Source organism: Anomalospiza imberbis, chromosome 27 (genome assembly GCF_031753505.1).
Source record: "Anomalospiza imberbis isolate Cuckoo-Finch-1a 21T00152 chromosome 27, ASM3175350v1, whole genome shotgun sequence".
In the NCBI taxonomy this organism is placed as follows: domain Eukaryota; kingdom Metazoa; phylum Chordata; class Aves; order Passeriformes; family Viduidae; genus Anomalospiza; species Anomalospiza imberbis.
Genome location: NC_089707.1, coordinates 3,086,476 through 3,106,600, shown reverse-complemented (window position 1 = coordinate 3,106,600; position 20,125 = coordinate 3,086,476). Strand labels below are relative to the sequence as shown.

Here is a 20,125-nt window from a genome sequence, read left to right as displayed (position 1 = left end):
CAGCCCATGGGGACACTGATTCAGCCTAACCTGAAGGCGAGGCTGGAGATGCCGGAGCCAAGAAGTGAAGCAGCAGCTCAGGGCTCACCCCGAGGCACCGGGAAGCAGGGGCTGGGCAAGGTCACTGTGGAGCTTGGGACACCACACCAGGGCCTGTTTGTGCCATCCAAGCCCCTGGGCTATGGCACGGCTGTGCCACAGCTCACCAGGACAACTGCAACGCAGCCCAGGGCACCACGATGCCAGCTCCATCCCCTGCCCAGCTCCTGGGGCTGTTGTCCCCCTGTCCCTGCCCAGCCAAAGAAAAGGCACAAAGTGGTGCTTTGTGCTGTGGCCCAGAGCGGGCTCAGACAGGACCCAAAATTCTCATAAAGGAAATTAAACCATGCATTGATTTTTCACCAGGATGGCACAAGGCTGGGGCTGTGAAAGCCTTGCATAACCCATTTACACTGCACAGAGCCACGCTGCCCTCGCTCTGATGGCACAGCAAGGCAGAGGCAGCGGCAGGAGGGAGCCAGCCACCACAGCACCAGGCTGCCAGCACTGCCATCACCTCTCTGGGCACAGGGTGGCCACCACAGCTGTGCTCTCCCTTTGTCACATCCCAGGCAGGGACGAGCACCTGGCTACAGAGCAAGGCCATGGTTCAGTCATGTGCCCAGAACGAAGCACCTTAGGCCAGCTGGGAGCACAGGGTAGCTTCTCTTCAGCCCGTGGACTCTGCTGCCTCACTCCAGGGGCAGGAATGCTGCCAGCAGAGAAGGGACTGCCCACCAGATCCTGTCCTGGCCCCAGGGCCCTGCTCTGTGCACAAAGGTCTCACACCTTTGCTCTCTCCAACCATAAAGGACAGGAAAAAACCAAACCAATCTAGAAAACCTGCTTAGAGAAGTGTGAGACACACAAACGGCAGGGCCTGGGAGGACTCCTCGAGGTTGGGGCTGATCCTTGGCCCCACAGCCACAAGAGCTGAGGAATTGTGGAGCAGGGCAAGGGGAGTCTGTCCCACACAGGCAAGTGTGCCCCAGGCTCCTCCAGGCTCTGCAGAGCAGGGAACACCCTTCCCTCCCTCCATGAAGGTTTTTACACCCATCGAGCTGCATCTCCTCAGCAATTAGAGGGCAGCCAGAGCTGGCACCAAACCCAGACACAGCGTCGTGTTCTGCAGCCAGAGGGACGAGACCAGAGTCCAGAGGTGGAAAAAAAGAGAGAGGAATCATCTTTATTTGTAAAGTGTTAACAGATGGAACAATTCAATGCTAACCAGCAGTAAAAGGTGTTAAGACTCCCCTGAGCACCTGTCTGCTCACAGGCCCCAACGTCACACACGCACCGCGATGGCTCAAGCACAAGCACAAAGCTGTTAAACCTTAAAACCACCCCCAGCCCCGGCTCACCCTGCCCCTCCCCACTGCAGAGACATGAACAACCCATGGAATAAGTTACAGCAATCATTTATCCAGCATCCAGCTCCTGGCTGCACAGTAACCAAGAGCAGCTCGGCAGGAGTTGACTGGGAGTCTGCCCAACAGGGACGTGCCAGGAACGAGCCCTGGCCAGGGAAAGGTGCAGCCTTGCTCCTGGTGACGCACTGGGAAAGACACAGAACCCCTTCCTGAACCCTCTGGTCAGATCAGGTCATCTCCCAACAGCCACCAAAGCAGCTCCTCCCTCACCCCCACGAGCAGGTGGGCCACAGCTGCATTCCCACCCCCCTCCCCACTCTGTACCAACATGAAATAACCAAGGACAGAGACCTAGACTACCAGGAACAAAGGATTTACATTTACAGGTAGAAAAACCCTCCCACGACTCTTAAAAAAAAAAAAAAAAAAAAAACAAAAACTGTATTTTATATTCTACAACTTAAGTTTCCTTAGAAAGTGAAGTAACTGAATCGCAAGGATGCACTAGAGTATTCCATGGTGCTATTTTACCAAAAAAAATTAAAAGAAAATAAAATTGTCCAGACGAGTTCTTCATCTACACATCACCTGGCAGGAGAGAAAGAAAAGCCAGTTAAGATAAACTCTGCTGCACCAGCCCAGTGCAGCTGTGCTGGTAGAGCTGGGCCACAAGGGCTCTGGGAGAAGCCAGAGGCCCTCAGCAGACTCAGATGCTGCAGCTCCTGCTCCAGGCACTCACCTGGCCCTGCTGCTCTTAGTTGGCGTTTCTCTGGCGGACGTTCTTGTCCTTGTGGTTTGTGGCATTGCTCTTCCTGGGAAGGGAGAAGGGGCGTGAGGAAAGGGAGAGCAGAAAGTCGTCCCGCCACCACCCCTCACCCATTAATGTAAGGTCCAAATCAGATCCCAGAGCAGGGTCAGACACCAGTGCCACCTCAGGTATGTGTGGTTTACACGTGGGGACATCAAACGAACCATGGGGGGGGACATCTCCCCCCGCTGAGTATTATCCCACACCAGCCAGCTTTCATCTTTTCATAAAGCTTTTATCTTTGGAGCAGATTCCCTGGCTGGATGAGATCTACCAGTACAAATCTGGCTAAATAGGAACAGGCAAAGTACTCACAGTGGTGCAGAGCCTCCATCATCATCTTCACATTCAGGACAGCACAGAAAGAGAAAACAAAATATAAATAGTCAGGGAATACGACACACAAAGTGACCTCTGCCTCCCATTAAAGCAGTGGAAACTCCATTCCAGGCAGCCATTCCTCCACCACTTAAAACTGGGGAGGGTAGAGCTCCTCTGGTGAGATCTGCTGCCCTGATCCATCCCCTGTGCTCACCCCCATGGCACCAGGACTTGGGATGGCTCCCAGATCCCAGCACACTCACAGCAGGTAAAGGGGAAGCCAAACAGGATGTTTCAGGAATGAGGCTTTAAACAGCAGCAGCAGGAAGCCCTTCTCCCTCCCCACTCGTTGTGATACCAAAACAAACACTGCACACCACGTTCTGAGCAGCACAGCTAAGGAAACACCTCTGCCAACACGTGCCAAGCCCTGCAGCCTTTCACCAGCCCCCTGAGATCTGCCACCTCCCAACAGGAGGCTCCCAGTTGTGTCCTTTGCTCCCCATCACCTCCTCTCCAGCCCTGGCTCCCCTTGAGCCCGGTGCTCTGGGCACTGGGGCTGCCCTGAGCACCAGGATCTGCTCACAGCTGGTGAGAGGAGGCAGGCACACGGCTGGAACTACCTTCTACTTACCACGTGAGGTGGCACCCAGCAGCAGAGAAAGGAAGAGTGGATAGGTAACACCAGCAAGGATATCACCCCAAAGACAGGCCAGACTGTCCCCACCCCACCCCAGGTGACAGGAGGGTCCAGTTCACAGAAAGTACTGGGGGGAACTGGTTCAGACAGACCTCACTGTCACCCTTCAGGAGGGGCAATGCTACAGAGACTTTGGGGCAGAAAGAACCACTTTACACCAGGGAAGTGTAAAGCCATGGGTGTTTACCAAAGGGGTGTGATGCTGTATCCTCATCCATGAGCACCTGGGAGCTTGAGCTCCTCTTGCCAAGGAGCATCAGGACATTTCAGCACATTCACCTGTCTATCAAAGCATCTGCTACAGCTCTGACAGGTCAGCACCCCACAGACCTGGACTGATGCCACCACACCAGATCACACAGTGTTTTTGCTGGGAGATGCAGCTACAACATCATTAAGACAGCATTTGCCTTCCAGCCAGGGGTGTCAGAGGGCAAAACACCTGCTTGTGAAACTGCCTCCAGTGGAATTCTAAGCCCTGCAATCAGAGGAGGGATCTGACCTTTTGCCCCTCTGCTGCACCTCTCCTGAGCCTGCTCCTCGCAGGGGGCCAGGGGCGCCGCAGGATCCCAGGCAGGAAGGATACAGAGCATTCACACCGCATTGTTAACAGCATCAGATAAAGGAGGCCTTGAGCTGACACAATGCAGATCCTCACCGATAAGGAAAGGGAGGAGCTGGTGCTTCCAGAACAGATTAAAGATAGTAACGGGTCTTTGAGATCCAGGATGTGTGGATCTGATGACCCAAAACATCCTGAACTGAACACAAGCCTGGTCTTTCAGAGCCATTGACACAGTCCCTCCCAGTTCTGCAGCACCACAAAAGCTCTAGTACTTCTTTACAAACCACTTTGTCCAGAGTGGGAGCTGCCAAAGCAAATCCAGCCCTGCAGACACTCAAGGGAAGCAGAGGAACTGGTGAGACAAAGGGTCAGGCTGACCTGCACAGCATCCTCTCCTGCTCCAGGTCTCACTGCAGGACTGCCATAAACAGTGCAATTACAGGCAGCTTCATGGCTGAAGTGGCATGGTACAGACTGGTTCCTCAAGTGCCCCGAGTACCCTCAAACCACCCCTCCTCTGAGAGAGGGACCTCAGAACCCCCTACAAGCCCATCCTGCCTGCACCCTGCAAGCTGCAAACCACTAGATCTTCCTGCACAGATTCAAACCCAGCTGCCTCTTACCGTCAGGAACCTCATCTGGCTTCCTCCTCTTCTCATAGATGAAGATGATGGTGACAAGAACGAGGACTTCTGCCACGATGCCCAGGAAGGGCCAGAGCGCTGCCAGGCGGCTGCGGACGCGCAGGCTCACCGTGGCATCGCCGGTGCCGAAGGAGTTGGTGCCATTGCAGAAATAGTCACCCGTGTCCTGCTCAATATCCAGCTTGAGGATGCGCAGCTCTGTCTTGTTGCCACTGGATTTGATGATGTATCGCCCAGAGGCGTTTTCCAGGCGCTGCAGGGAGGAGGAGGAAGAGGGAGCTCAGGGTGATGGGTTTCTCTTGGAGCGAGGTTTTATGAGCTTTTAGAGAAGTTGGCACACTTGAGATAGCTTAGCTACCCCGAGTGGCTTAAAATCAGCAGGATGGCTTTTGAGGTAGTGTTGGAAACAGAAAAAGGTTTAATGAAAGGCAAAATGACAAAGGTCTTACAGAGAAAAACTGAGCTAGGGGCAAGACGTTCTTGCTCCTGCTAAAACACCCCACAAAAGCGATTATTTCCTTTGTTCTCTTCCTTTTCCAGTGAATTACCTAGGTGGGACCTCCTGGCCTCTGCCCTCAGCCCCCGGTCTGAGGTGAAGTCCAACAGGTTCTATGAGGTGTCTTTGTACCAAACTGGGAGAGAAACTTCTGGGCTTTTTGCCTTTTTAAGCAGACAAAGAATGATTAGGTCACTCCGTCAACAAGGGGGCACATTCCTACCTCAGGGCAGTGCTGACTGACCACCACAGAAACCCCGCTGCTGGGCAGCACTGAGCTTTGGAACAATTCTGCTGGCACAAGGACTGGGCAGCAGGAGGGGAGAAGGAGCAAACCACAGCACTTACCCCCTGACCACTTTTGTGCCAGGACCAAGTGGTGACAGCAGGGAAAGAGGGATTCTTGCAGGTCAGCACACCCGTGTCCCCCTCATTCCCATGCTCAGATTTCTTGTATGCTGTCACCTGGGGGGGAACTAGGCAAGAGGAAAAAAATATATAAAATTTGGACATCTCACTATAGAAATCACAGATTTGTGCTTCCTGCAGCCCACCCCACCAGAATCAGCTACCCCAAAACCTCAGTCAGGTTGTTCCTCTCACTAGTTTGGCATTTTTAAAGAGAGAAGTGCATCAGGCTGCTTCAGGAAAGGCTCAAGCAGATTTGTCCAGCAGGTATTATCCCTCTATCCATTATTCCCGTGGGAACATGCCCACAGAAGGCTGGTTTAATGCCAGATCTCAGGGCTGACCCTGCAGACACTGGAATGGCCTGATAACGGCGCTGCCTCCCAGAGAGCAGCCAGATAAAGGCTGGGAGCAGCTTTTCAACCAGCTGAAAAGATACCTCAGCAAAGTGTTCAGGAGGCCACAGCTTCCCCATGCCCCTCCTGAGACCCCAGGAGCAAAGAGATGAAATTACCAGAAATATTCACTTCTCCTTTTATCTGTGGGCTTGCTTCGAAGATGCACTCGTAGATGCCAGAATGCTCCTCCATCTTCCCCTCGATTCTACCAAAAACAGGATTCAGGTAAGCATCCAGCACAACTTACCCAGAGATTCCGACCTCCAGACTCAGGGAATCACACACCCACGAGCATCAGCAGCCTCCTCCATAGCAAATTTCCCCCATTCCAGCAGAATATTTATGCTGCACTTTGTACCTACAGCAAGCCAAGCCTCCACTCTCTCCTCACACACTGAGGGTGGCAGAAGAGGGTTTCACGTGCACCACATCTGTGAGCAGACAGGTGCTCTGTCAAGTCAGTGATCACTGTTCCAGCTCAGTGAAACACAGGGCAAAGCAGCAGCAAAGATCAGCCAGGCCGGGCTGCTCGGGATTGATCCCCTCATAGAGAAAAACTCTCACATTCTCCTTCCTGTAAAGCTGCTGCAATGAGATTTAGTGGATTATGCAGCCCTGCAACAAACATCCCATTCTGCTGCTCAGTAATACCCACTCGAGGGAAGGGGCTCACAGTTTGTCCCATGGCTGCACTGGGACAAGGGGCTGTTTGTTAGTTCTGCCCTGCACGGCGCTTCCCACTTCCAAAAACCACTCAGCTGAGGAATTGAGGTCACGCGAGGGAGGCTGGGTTATAAATACTTTAATCCTTGTTCAGCTCCCTGTTGCTATGGGGAGACAGGCACGTCGGCACTGCCGTACAAAGGGACATGATGCCTCCACAGCTGCTGGGTCACTGCCAGCCAGGCCTGACTGTAATCAGAAAGGAAAGCTCACTGCACTGCCACAATAAGGCCGGTATTCCCGCACCCAGCATGGATCACAGCTCTCCAGCTCCTTCTGGGACTCTGGGAAGGGACACAAAGCCCCAAGGAGAGACAACATGCACTGGAGCCTCTTGCTCCACACACAGGGAGCGGGCAGCTGGTGGCCTGCCCAGAGCAGGGCTCCTTCAAAGCTCTGGGACACTGAGTAACCAGAGTCCAGCTGAACACCTGCTTAAAATCAGGAAATCTCTCTCTAAGAAGGTATTTGTGGCACAAAACTGCCCCTGTCTCCTTTTTCCTGCCCTTCTCCCAATAAAGGAGAGTGTTGGGCATTACCAAAACTCTGTTAAACTCCACAGTCCCAAAGCCCCACCCCACCAGCAGAGCTGCAAGAACTCTGGTTCCAGCTGACAGCAAACACCAGCTGCTTTCTGGGAAAAAAGCCTGCCCGTGCTCAGGGTCTGACCTTGCCCTGACACTCACGTGTAGCTGGTAAAAGCACCCGGGCTGCTGTCCTCCTCCAGGATCTTCTCTTTGTGAATCCACTTGTGGCCCGTGATGGTGGGGTGTGCTCCAGATATGTTACAGCTCAGGGTCAGCTTGCCAGAAGCCTCACTGAAATCAGTTTTAATTTCTGGACCTGCAATCATAAAGAATTGGATTTAAGTTAACCCAGGGTATGGCAGAGCTGACGTGGTGCCCAAGAACCTGCAACGCAAACCCCACAGCTCCTCGTCTCTACTCCCAGCTTCCACTTACCTTCACACAGCTCCCTACCAGACCTGGCCAGCACCAGAGAGTCCCCAACGCCAGGTGACCAGGCCTGAGTGGACCTGGGATGGCCACGCTGGCCCTGCAGCTGCTCCCCCCACGAGCAGGATCCGCTGCCGTGTCCTGCATCACTCAAATCTCCGCTGGCCCTAGCACGGGTGCAGCCCCAGTGCTCAATAAGCAATGGAAAAGGTCACTCTGAAGGGCAGAGCACGGCTCTGCACTGCTGTGAGCCGCCACAGCGCCCGTGTGTCAACACCTCCCAGCACCTGAGCAGCTTCACACACCTCCAGGCGGCACAGAGGGCGGCCAGGACCCTCTGTGCTGGCGCGGAGCAGACAAGATCACGTGGGTTTAGTTAAAACAACTCCAGGGAGAACACAGCGCCGTGGCTCCGAGAGGTCCTGGGCCTCCATGTGCCAGGCAGCAGTAAATTATGCAACCTAAGATGACTCAGGCATTTCTACTTGTAGGAGGCTGTCCGCAGCACCACTGCCCAGCCCCAGTGCCAATACACCTACCCTTCCACCCCATCTCCATCCCAGTTCTTGCCGGGACCGACAGGCATTCTGCATTTCCTCCTATCCAAATTCCACTGGGAGAGGGGTTCTGCTGGAGTTCTGTACTCCTTAGCACATTTCTGCTCTCCTAACTCAGGCATTCATGGGGAGACCTCAGCAGGACTTTAATCCCACTTCCCAGGTTTCTATCTCTGGAAGCAGCCTGGGCGCTCCGGTGCTCACCCGCCCGCTCTGCGGGAGGGAACCCGGCCACGTCCGCAGGACAAGCAACAACATCAACACTCAAGTGTCACACAGACACGGCCATTTCAAAAATGGTTGCATCTCAGACCTCAAAGCAAGATTTCTTTTCCCAACAGTCTGGCTTCACCAGCACGGAAGCGAGCTCAAAGCAGGGCTGCTGGAAGGAGCGGGAGCTGTACGAGCCGCAGGGAAGGGCTGCTGGTCAGTGGTGGTTAGGGCAGAGTCGACCACAGAATCAAGGCTCAATTCTGCAGCCAGCACCAGGGCTCGGAGGCGCTCGGGAATAAGCGGCAGGTTCCAGTTCTTTGGCTCCGGAAAAGGCGCGGGATTGCCGGAGGGCGAATTGATTGGGAAGCCACAACCCTTTTTGAGCAGGGCCATTCCGGGTCAAGTCACAGGTGGTGGGGAGACTGACAGAGGGGGGGAGTCTCTCAGTTCTACAGCTGGGGTGGGAGGGTGGGGGGAGCTTTCGGGAGCCACAGGACACAGGTGCAGGGGTGAGCATGGCAGGAGACTCAAGACACCGGTGTCCGAGCAAGTGCCAAGGCCTCGGTGCGGCCACTCACGTTCGATGACAAAAACGTTCGCCTGGGAACGGATCCACTTGACTTTGGGGCTCTTCGACAAGTGGTTGCGGTCGGGGTCGTTGCTAGCCCGGCACTCATACATGCCCGAGTCGTCGCCCGTGAGGTTGGCGATGGAGATGGTGCTGGTAGAGTGCAGGTTGTAGGTGGCGTTGATTTTGACACGGTCCTGCCGTGCGCCATCCCAGAGCTGAGCATAGGTCTCATTGGGGTCGTTGCCCTCAAACCACCACTGGATCTCAGGGATGGGATTGCCAATCGCCTCGCAGTACAACTCCACGCTGTCCTGAGTCAGTCTCTTTTGAGACAGCGGTGACTTTATAAAACCAGCTATGAGTTGAAGAGGTATTAGTGCAAAGTGTTAGTGCAAAGCAAGAATTCATCTTCCACAAGCAAAAATCACCCTCGGGGACTGAGAAGAGGCTGCAGGCTGTCTCCACGTCAGCACGCTCTTCCCTCCCTCCCCTCCACGCTCTGAACTCCGCCTGAGCAGGCAGGGCTGCTCGCTTGCATTTTGCATTTCCTGCGGCTCCGCTGCAAAACCAGCACTCAGGTGTGTGCCGCTATCCAAACTGGACGCCCCTGTCATCACCCACCTGCTCTGAGGGACAGCCCAAGGCCCCCAAGCACGACGAAAACACTAGATCTGTGTTTCAAAGGCTTATGCAGCCTCCACATTCCCCAGCCTGTGCTCTGGCAAGGTGCTGCACAGCTCACATCACCGTGGAAGGCTGGGCACAGCGAGGCAGCGGGACCCTGACCCAGCCCCCTCACAGCCAGTTTGATTAAGACAGCTGCAAGGGGAAAAGGGCTTCACTGAGCCCCTGTGGCCCCAGGAGGAACGTGTCCATTCCCCCTCGCTGCACAGCCCCGGGCTGCCCGACCGTGATTCGGAGCTGGCCGGGGCCCAGGCCCCCCCCGTCGCTGCGCCGTGGCACAGCCACACGTACCAGCCCCTGGCCTGCCCACACCCTTGTTCCATCCCTCATCCCCCCCAAGGTGCCCAGCAGGAACCCCTGAGCACAACCCTGAGGTAAGAACTTTTTTGGGGGAGGAGGAAAGTCTTGCAGACCGCAAGCTGCCACGAGCCAGGTGAGGAAACTTGTAAATTTGTTGTCACACAAACAGTGAAATCTGAGTTTTCATCTCAGGCAAGACCAGCCTGCAGAGCTGAACTGGTAACCAACACACCAGAGGCACAGGCAGCAGCTGCAGGCTGGAATTTGGGTATTTTTCACTCTGCCCTTGCAGCCAGAGGGCTCAGTGCTGGAATCAGCCAGTCCAAAGGTTGGTCCTGCAGTGGAGCTGCCAAATACCCACGCGCTCCAGGGCAGGCACAGAGCAGCGGCCACAGCCCCAGGAGCCCTTCCCAGGGCAGGCAGGAAGGGAGGCTCAGCAGCTCGGCTTCGGGAAAAACCATCAGGCACAAGTCGAGGTCACTACGTGACTCAGCCCCAGCTAGATTTCAGAAGGAGCTGAGCTTGAGACACATCCTTCCTGTACTAACAGGCAGCTCTCGCACCCCAAGAACCTTCCAGGAATTAATTTGCTCAGTTGTAAGCACTTTGTGATTATAAACAACCTTCCATGGATGCACCATGATGTACAGGCACAGAGGAAGTGGGCTTAGGAGAAGTTTTTGGGGGGTTTTGAAAGCCTGAAGATGTTTTAATGAAAAATCCTAAGGCTGCTTTTTGTGAGAGTAGGAACAAATCAGTGTCACAAACCCAAGTTGGCTCATACTCATGAAAGACACAAGTTAGCCTGTAAGCTAAGCTTGACTCCTAAAGAAATTAATTCCACATTTTTCAAAGGAAAAACCAGCTTCTCCTACTAAAGACTTCTTTGGAAGTCTTGAATAAGCATGGCTGAAAAGAGAAAGGACCCCCCATGGGGGGTTGACAAAGCACTCTTAGGAGAAGGCAGACACTAATTTTTACTGAGCAGGAGGTTCAGGGGTACCCAGAGATATTATGGGATGGGGCTATCTGCTGGGTTCCACTCCCAGAACCACTGACCTGCACACCAGGAGGGTTTTTTTCCACACCACAGGCCTGTGAACAAACACTCCCAACCCTGCCAAGCCCTGGAACTGCCCACAACACTTGTAGGAGCCCGTCTGCTCCAAGTGCAGCCCGAATTAAAGCGGGAGCTGGTAAAGATCAAGGGTTTTACAGCTACAAGGTGATTACTGTGCGCTGACAAAATAAGCTGTGCAAGGTTATTTGCTCCGAGTTAGAGGGTACCTCGTGCAGTTCAAACAGGTTAAAAGGCTCCAGCAAGCAGCAGCAGCAGCGAATACCACTTGCATTCCCATGGGATTAATGCCCTCCCTGTCCCCACCAGAAAGCTGAGAGCAGGAAATCCCAACCGTGGGCTCTCCGGGCTGGGGAAGGTGCCTGTCCAGCCCAAGGCACAGGAGCATGGCCAGCACCAGCCCCCTGGGATCGATCAGGGCTGCTGCCACATTTTCCAGAGGGCGACAGGCTGCAAGTGGAGCGCAGCTCCCAAAGCCCAGACGCTCCTCGCAGAGCTGAGCCCGGATGCTTCCCCGGGCACAGCGTGGTATCCGAGCCAGCAGGACGGCAGGGAAGGCAGAGAGAGCAGATAACATTCTCCAGAGTCACCTTCAAACTAAAAACAACCTCTCCCCCCGCAGAGGGAGGAGTCCTCGGGGTGTTAACAGCAGTGGGACGTGCTCGGGGTGGCTGAGCCCGGCCAGAGCCCCACTGGGTCCATGCTCCTGCCTGGCCTGACCTTTGTTTCTCGGTTTGGGAAGAGGATAATTGGGGATCTAACACTTTTTACCATGTAAAATAGCTGTAAAATCTGACCTTAGGCTTTGCACAGCCAGGTCAAAGTCAGGGTCCCTCCCCTCGAGGGCACAGAGTCCAGGCACACATTGACCCATGCTCCATGGGGTGAGCTGCTACCCACTCTGCTCCATAAAGCCAAACCTAAACGCTGCTGAGAGGCCAAACCCCACTTTCCAGCCCCCACTCCGCTCCCTCGAGGCACCAGCACAGCTCCACACCAAGCCCAGGCATGGCCAGGCAGGACATGGGCATTACACAACTGCTGGGCCAGCTCTTCCTTCCAGGGCTTTTCAAACCCGGGATAGGAACTGCCTTTTGCACATCCCACCGGTGCCAGGCAGGAGGGTGCTGGCAGGAAACCCTCGGAGCCACGGAGCGAGCGGGATGTGGCCAACCTGGGCAGCTCCCGGTGATAAGGGTGAGGTTTAGAAGGCGGCTCTGCCCTGCAGAATCAAAATGCAGTTGTGTAGAAAGAAACTATTGGAGCGCACACTTCGGTTTGCCAGGATCCTCCCACCCTTAGGGTTCGGTTGTACTATGCTGAATTAAGTGCAAATAGGCTGAATTAAGTGCAAATAGGCTGAATTTGTAGCAAATAGGCTACAAATTGTCTAAGTATTCAAAACGCCCGAACAGCCAGCACCAGCTGGTAGCCACTGGCGACCAAACCATTTGCACCTCGTGCACGAGGGCTGGTCCAGAGGCTGCGAGGAGAACACGGCCGGGTTCGCCGTGAGCTCCTTCCTCCCAAACCTGCGAAGGTGAAAGGTGGAGCCCCAGCACAGGGCAGAGCCCGCTCATCCCTGCGGGAAGAGCTTTCCGCGCCCAGCCGGGGGCTGCGGAGCCGCCCCGCACCGGACCCGCTCCGCCCCGGGGATTATCCTGAACATCTTTAGGGCTTAAAGCCCGGGGACCCGTTGCTGCTCCTCAGCAGCGGAAACCGGAGAAGCGGCTGCGGGGAATAAACTCCTCGGTTTTCCTAAGGAGAAAACAACCCAGCACGGCTGAAAGCACCGGCGGACCCCCGGTTAAAGACATCAGCGGGCACGCGGTGCGCCGGGGCATCCTCCGCCCGAGCTCCGGGACTGCCCGACAGCTGTGCCGAGCCCAGCCCGGACCGGCCATTACCCGATAACCCCAGGGCGCCTCCGTTCCCCCGGCCCCGCCCGCCGCGGACGTGCCCCGCCGCAGGCGCCCGCACCGCCGCTCCTCCCCCCACGCCTGCCGCTCCCGGACCCGACCCGGAGCCCACCCGCGGGGCTGGGATTCCGCCAAGGCCCCTCGGAGCCCCCGCAGGACACCCCTCCGTCCAGCCTCCTCCCCCGGAGCCCCCCCAGTGGGCTCCCGCCAACCCCCCGCCACCCCGGGCCGCCCGAATGGAGGCCCCCAGCCCGGAGCCACCCCGGCCCGGTCCGTACTTGTCCCCGCGGCGCCGGCGGCCATCGAGCACAAGACGAGCAGCGCCAGGACCGCGCGCGCTCCCGCCGCGCCCGCCGCCATCTCCGCACGCGCCCCCGCCGCGCCGCGCGCGCGCTATAACCGCGACCGGGGGCACCGGGGAGAGGCGGGGCCAGATCGGGCACCGCCCCCTCGCCCCTCCGGTCGGCCAATCGCACGGCGCTGCGCCCATCAGACCCCGCCCATTCGGGCCGGCGCGGCCAATCAGAGAGGAGATCACACCGAGCGCCTTCTCCTCTCTCCTGGCCCCGCGGGCAGAGCCGGTTCGGGCCGGTCCCGCCCGGCCACGCCCACCGGCCGGGGCAGCCAATGGGGACGCGCGCCGGGGGCGGGGCTGAGGGTCCCGGGGATGGCCCCGGTTGCAGCCGCTGCCCCGGGCGGGTCCGGGACCGCAGAGACGTGGGGGGAGGCAAACAGGTCTGCACGTGTCCGTCCCTGCCGAGCCGGGGCACGCACGCACCGGGGGGAGCGCCGGGACGCACACGCCCCCCAGGTCGTGTGGCTGCTCGGGACGCAGCGTGGGCAGAGTCACGGGGGGGAACCAGCGGGTGGCAGGGCCGGCAGCCGGCACGGAGGCACGGAGGCACGCGGAGGTTCCCGGAGGCTCCCGGGGCCACGCGGGGTGAGGCAGGGCCGCCTGCGGGTCCCCCGCACAGCGGGATGTGTGGGAAAGGAACCGGGCCGCGCTTCCGCAGCGCAGGGAGCCCGGCACAGACAACGGCTCCTGCGGACACCGCGGGGCCGCTGCCAGGGCACAGCAGCCGAGCCGCGCAGCCGGAGCTGGCCCTGTCGCACAGCCCCCTCCGGCCCTCCGCACAGCCCCGCTGCCCGTGCTCAGGGCCGCCCCGAGCTGCAGGGAACGCGGGGCCAGCGGGAGCTGCCTGATAACCCCGAGGGGCTGGGCAGGCAATAACCCACAAGGCAGCTGGGGCTAAGAGGCCTCTGCAGGACAGCAGCTTTGTCTCCAACTCTTCTCCATCCCAGCAGTGAACTCTTGACTGAGTCAGCCATGGAGCAGCCGGGGGTACTGGGCAGGGGGGCAGGAAAAGCCAAAACAATGGGGCCATAGGCGCCAGTCCCCACCACGCTCTCGGCGGGGTTCTGCCAGCTCCTCCCAGGACATTTCTTCCCCATGTCCCGCCCACCCTCATCCACTGGCCGGGCTCCCCCTGCACTGGGGGGGATTTGCAAATACGGCTCCTATGGTGCAGAAATTCGGCAGAGTATGGTGCCCATGGCACCCGCAGGCTGAGGAGCTGGTCTTGATCTGGGTGGCCTCCAGCATCCAGCAGTGGGGAGGGAACTGGCCACAAAGAGCCAGCAGAGGCAGAGGGCACATGGGCACGGCCATGCAGATTTGGGGTGCACAGAGCAGCCCCCCAGGAAAGGAAGGAGAGGCCGGCTGTGAACAAGCAGCCAGGGCTGCTGCTCCATGCCGGCCGGGCCGGGTGACCTTGGAAGCCATTTGCCAGGCCTGAATAAAGCGACAATAATCCTATTCACCTTTTAGCCTCATTTCCTAAGGCAATAAAGCACATGCCCTTGCCGCGTGCAGTCCCAGGTGTCACTCAAGCCCTGATCCCATTTGCACGACTCCAGCCGAGGGAAGTTTTGCTCATTACCCTTCTGATGAGCTTTGTGCAGCAGGAGCAGGAGCCCCAGGCAGGCGCTTTGCCAGGGCCTCATCCCTGCCCGGGCTCCGAGGCTGCTCACCCCCATCCCAGGCGGGTGAGGTGCCGGCAGTGCCCCGGGCTGGGAGCTCACCACAGTCTGGGGAGCTCCCTGCAGCCTCCTGAGCTCGCATGTCCCAGCCAGTTCCAGTCTGTGGGCTCAGGGCACACCCAGCTGGGATCAGAGCAGCTGCAAGGGCCCTGGGCACCCATCAGCTACCACCGAGCACAGCCAGGCACTGCCCAGGCAGGTCTGCTGCCTGCAGAGGATGGAGAAGGCAAACACCTTCCCTGTGCAACACTAGAGGGTTTGGCCCAGGCAGAGACTGAGTGTTGGCCGCAGCTCCAGGGCAGAGGCACTGAATGTTGCCTGGGAAGGGCAGAGATGCTCTCCAGACCAGAAGGAACCCTGCCCAGACCCTCCTGCCCACTCTGCAAGGTGGAAAGAGGGTTACTGTGAGACCCACAGCTGCCCTGCAGCACTGGAGAGTGGCCAGCCCATCCACCCACTGCTCCATGCCAGTCCAGGTCTGACACAAATCCCTTGTAGCCTGGGCACAGACTGGGCAGAACCTTACTCATGCATCACATCCCTTCCCCTGGAAGAACTTTATTAAATAGTGTCAAAAAGAAAAAAAAAAACACAGAAGCAGAAATACTCAGCATGACCCCATCCCTCCCAGCTAGTTCAAAACCACAAACAAACCATCCCCACATGCCCAGTGCTGGTGGCTGCTGGGCAAGTCCTCCCTGGTGCCCCTCTCCCTGTGAGCACATCTCCAGCATCATGGGTGGGGAAGGCAAAAGGGTCCTGTGGGGGCAACCCAGATGGCTGCAGGGTGAACCCTAAAAGATCTTGAAAGCCAAGACAGCACTCACATGCTGCCCCCCCACCAAAGCAACCACTCACTACCCCCACAAGTGCCCCAAATTGCTCCCACCCCATGGGGCTGAAGAGAAGCTGAACATACCCAAATGAGGGGCAGCCAACACCAGGCCTGGTTGTCACTCCTCAACCAAGCAGAGCCACCAGCACCTCAGTTGTTGTGGCTTTGTGAACACCCCCTCTCCACCCGGCCCCCAGGAAGTTTATAAAATAGGGGGTTTATCTTTTCCTACAAAGACAACAATGGGATTTCCTTTGCAACAGCAGAACAGTCTCCCTGCGAGGTAGAGAGTTAATTTCAGGGCTGATAGATCCTAAATTCAAACCAGTTTGTTCTAGTTGAGGTAAAATTCAGTAGTTTATAGGAAGCTTTGCAATGCCAGAGGGCCATCAAGATTCCTCATTGCCGGAGTCATCCTCATCACCATAACAGCTCTCTGCTTCCTCCTCCATCTCATCATCCTCATAATAGTCATCATAAAAGAGGTCTGAGCCCTCATCTGGGGCTGGAGTCTTGGTCTTCACACAGTACTCAGCCAGCGTGGTGGGGACCTTCACTCCGTCCCGCTCAGCATCCACCTTGGTGCCCAGCACTTGCTTCCTGGAAGGCGAGAAGTGGGGGTTGAGAACAGAGCTCTGCACCACAGCCCTCCAGAGCCCGCGTCCCACAGGATCCCAGCACAGCCAGTGCTGCCAGGCCCAGGCTCAGCACGCACCTGATGATGTCTGTGTACTCCCGGTCCTTCCCTTTGCTCTCCTTCCACTTGCGGTACATCACGGAGGCGTCCACGTTGGCTGGGGAAAACGTGTTGGGCTCATTCAGCAGTGAGATCACACTCAGCAGAATGGTTCTGGTGTGCATAAACATGAGCAGGTCAGAGCTGAAACAGGTCAGCAGCACCCCAGCAGTGCCAGCAGCCCCGCTCTGTCCGTGGGAAAGCCTTGTGCTGTCCACAGCAAGGGAGGTCCCAGCAGAGGGGAGCAGGCCGGGCAGGGGGCAGCAGCACATGGGCTGTTGGGCTTACACTCATCCACACACAAGCTCTGGCTGTTCTTCAGCCAATCCAACAGCCTTCACCAGCCCCCTGGCACCTCCTGCAGGCTTTGGAAGCAGGAGGCCATCCCCATCCTCCCACCTTCCCATCCCTGCCCTTGGATGAGCCTCCTGCCTGCAGTCCCCCCCAGCCCTCACCGCACGTTCTGGGTGGGGTTCCAGCGCTCTGATGGCAGCTCCCCGCTCTGCGGGTCATCCACGGGCGGGTGCAGGATGGAGATGCAGACATCACCTGTCTGAAAGCACAAGAGAAATAGGATCCTCAGGAGCTGCTGCCCCAGGATCTCCTCGCTCACTCTTCCCTTTGGCTGAAGCCAGGTGAGGTGACCCAAGCTGTCCCCTGAGTCCCATAGGAGGGACACAAAAGTGGACAAGCACCCCATGACTGCCAGCACTGTCAGGCTGCCCAATGCCCAGCACGCTGTGCCCCTGGCGTGGGCCCCAGGCCCAGGCACGTCGCTTGCCCTGCAGCCACTCTTGGCATAGGCACAGTGTCCCCAGGCGTGGGAGCCATCAGGCCTGCAAAGCCTGGCTGACCTGGAACCTGCACTGGGACAGCAAAGGGCTGTCGTGAGCTCATTAGTGGCGTTCCCTGTGCCAGGCACTCATCGCCAAAGGCACTGAGTGTCCAGTGCCAAAGGCTGGCATTTGCATCCAGTGCCATCACAATAGAGGCACACGTGTCCACTGAGTGTCCAAGAGCATTCCTCGCTGTCCCAGGGGACCTACCTCGTAGATATTGGGGTGCCACATTTTGGTTAGGAACCTGAAGGCAGGAGGAGAGTAGGGGTAGTCGATGGGAAAGCGGAGACGAGCCTGTAGGGGAACAATAAGGAGATGTGAACACCAGCTTGTGAGAAGGAAGGGATGGAAACCACAGAGCTTCTAACAGCTCTGGGGAAAAGGGACCTCTGCCAAGCCCAGCTGGGCACCTGGTGGGACAGAGCCTCTGCACCAGCCAGCTCTGTGGGCAGGACACCAGCCCCAGGGGCAGCACGGACACCGGCCCCAGGGGCACCCTCTCAACACACAGAGTGGGGTGAGCAAAGGGACTGTGACCAGCAGCAGCTCCTTGCCCCCCATCCTGCCCATACCCCCCTGTCCAGCAGGGCCCACTGGTGCTAACCCAGTGATCTTCAATGCAGAGGAACCAGCAGGAGCTCGTGGTGTTAGCACCCAGCACAGGCCACACAGCAGCACACGGAGCCAGGCAGAGAGTCTGGGTCACCCCCAGAGCTGTTGTCAGGGACAGACCGTGGCTGTGCCACTGGAGGAAAGGCTGTTTACCCTTCAGAGCTCACAGGAAGGAAGCATCAGGTGTTTGGTGCTCTGATGAACACACCAAATCTAAAAATAGCCTGTCACTGCTGAGAAGAGACCCAGTCCAAACTGGCCGCAGCGCACAGCTTGGGGGCTAAAAATAAAATCACATGAAGCTCAGGCTGCAGCCCAGGGCTCCAGCAGGGACACTCAGCCACCACCGGCTCCTCCCACAGCTGCCAAACCCACAGGGCTGAGTTTGGGCAAAGAGGGGTTCCCTGTCCATCTCTGAGTGAAGCCTGAGGGGGCACAGGGACCTACAGCAACATCCCACAGTCCTCAGAGGACTGCTCCAACCCACCAGCACCAGGAATCCAAGAGGATGGGGGCAGCTTCTCCCTGTGTGGCTGCACAACCTCCCAGTGACTGATTCAGCTTTCAGCTGTTTCCAGGCCCTGGGAGCAAACTTCCAGATCAAGACTCAACACGACAACTCCTGAATGCTTCTTGCTCCCCCAGTTCACACAGAAGAAAATCCAGACACTGGACCCTTGGCACAGGACATGGGGTGGGAAGAGGGAAAAGTGCAGTGGGGGCCGTGGTGTGTGTGTGTGTGTGGAGTGCAGGGCAGTGGCACTCATCCCCGTGCTGGGCTCTGGCCAAACAGCTGAACATCGCAGAATAATCCCCTTTGTTGTGTCACAGGGGATCAGAACAAAACCAGCCAAGGCAAAGCGATGCCAAAGGGGGCTTGGACAGCAACAACCCCACCCTGCAGTGTACAAACAGGTTGGTGTCCCCACAGGCTGGAGAGGACCCAGGCCCTCTGCTCTCCTCTTACGCACAGTCTCACCAGCACCCTCAGTGCCGAGTTTGGAATCTCTCGAGCACACAACAGGAGCACGAGTGGCTGAAAGGGTGAGAGTTCCGAGGGTCTCACGCCAAAATGCTATGGGGGGGAAACAAAAACCCTCCACTTCAGTGACGAGATGAAACCTGGCTCTGAAGCATCAGCTTTGCCGGCCCGGGAAAACAAACACAGCTAACCCTGGGTGACTCACCCTGTGCATCCCCACCCTGACAGCAACAGGATGAAAACACTCAGTGGAGCAGGGAGGATGAGAAAGAGGAAGAAAACAGCTACCCCAAGTTGCACAACACCTGGGAAGAGCACACACACATCCTGCCGAGGGCGACTGTGCAGTTAGGCCGCCAAACACCTTCTTCCACCTCAAACCCCAAACCAAGCCACGACATTCACTCCCCAACCCAGCTCCCTGCTCCCACCCTGGGCTGTCTCTGCCTTCACTCGGGGGACTTTTGTCTTTTCCTTTCGGTCTGGTAGCAATGCCTCGGATCCTCTCCAGGAGAGGGAACCTCAGCGACCTGGAGCCCACTGTCCTGCACCCTCAGACCCGGGGGGCAGGGGGGTGGTTGAGGCCCCCCCCAAGGGGGAATGATCCTCACAACGAAGGGGACCCTCGGTAGCTTGGCAGCAGCCACCGGCGCACCAGCCCGAAGCACCAGGGACCTCCAGGTGTACCCAGCTCTCCCTGACCCTCGACTCGCCCCCAAACCCGGGAGCAGCTCTGTCACGACCCCCACACCCACGCGGGACACCCCCCCCTCCCCCACAGCCCCCTCACAGGGTCTCACCCCTTCCAAAACTCCTTCCCAAAACACGCAGCACATCTCCCAACACCGCCTGCTCTGCCTTCGTCCCCTCCCCCCACACCCCGAGCCCCCCTCCGCCGCCCCCGCCGCTCACCTTGAAGTACCCGCCCTCGTAGTGGGTGTCCGGGGGGCCGAAGATGGCCACGTCCCAGGTGTACAGGTCCCCTTCGTCCACCAGCCCGACCCGGAACCCCTCCACGGGCTCCTCCTGCAGTCCCTTCAGCTCCAGCAGCAGCGCCTTCTGCGAGCTGGGCACGGGCGGCCGCGCCATGCCGGCCTACCGGGGCTTTGGGGGGCGCAGCGGCCGCTCCGGGGCGCGGGGGGGCGGCGGGACCGGCGCCACGCGGGGCACGGCGGGGGCTGTAGTCCCGTGAGGGGCGTGGCTAATTCGGGTTCCGCCCCTACGGGCGTCGCTGACCAATCAGAGCGCGGGGCGGGGCACGCGGTGGGCGGGGCGGTTCCGCCGGTGCCCCCGGCGCTCCCGGTCGCACCGGCCCACCGAGCGGATCCAGC

The 20,125-nt window shown here is 58.0% G+C and overlaps 2 protein-coding genes across 4 annotated transcripts; both read right to left on the bottom strand.

Annotated features, from left to right (window-relative positions):
* Positions 1-1,201: 1,201 nt before the first annotated feature.
* Positions 1,202-13,185, bottom strand: BSG (basigin (Ok blood group)). 2 transcript variants are annotated; one of them, XM_068173795.1, is made up of 8 exons: positions 13,029-13,125; positions 8,777-9,124; positions 7,159-7,315; positions 5,866-5,954; positions 5,292-5,419; positions 4,427-4,700; positions 2,533-2,557; positions 1,202-2,221 (listed from the first exon to the last, which is right to left on the bottom strand). In XM_068173795.1, exons 1-8 carry the CDS (start codon positions 13,108-13,110, stop codon positions 2,164-2,166), a joined length of 1,161 nt encoding a protein of 386 aa, XP_068029896.1. In that variant the 5' UTR covers positions 13,111-13,125; the 3' UTR covers positions 1,202-2,163. The 2 variants fall into 2 exon arrangements, with proteins under 2 accessions (XP_068029896.1, XP_068029895.1); XM_068173794.1 differs by lacking the exon at positions 8,777-9,124 and having other exon boundaries at positions 13,029-13,185.
* A 2,147-nt stretch (positions 13,186-15,332) lies between these two features.
* Positions 15,333-19,950, bottom strand: CDC34 (cell division cycle 34, ubiqiutin conjugating enzyme). Of its 2 annotated transcripts, none has more exons than XM_068173810.1 (5): positions 19,707-19,950; positions 17,408-17,494; positions 16,817-16,914; positions 16,341-16,475; positions 15,333-16,225 (listed from the first exon to the last, which is right to left on the bottom strand). In XM_068173810.1, the coding sequence occupies exons 1-5, from the start codon at positions 19,881-19,883 to the stop codon at positions 16,015-16,017; spliced, it is 708 nt and encodes a 235-aa protein (XP_068029911.1). In that variant the 5' UTR covers positions 19,884-19,950; the 3' UTR covers positions 15,333-16,014. The 2 variants fall into 2 exon arrangements, with proteins under 2 accessions (XP_068029911.1, XP_068029910.1); XM_068173809.1 differs by lacking the exon at positions 19,707-19,950 and adding an exon at positions 17,588-19,120.
* Between the last annotated feature and the right edge of the window lie 175 nt (positions 19,951-20,125).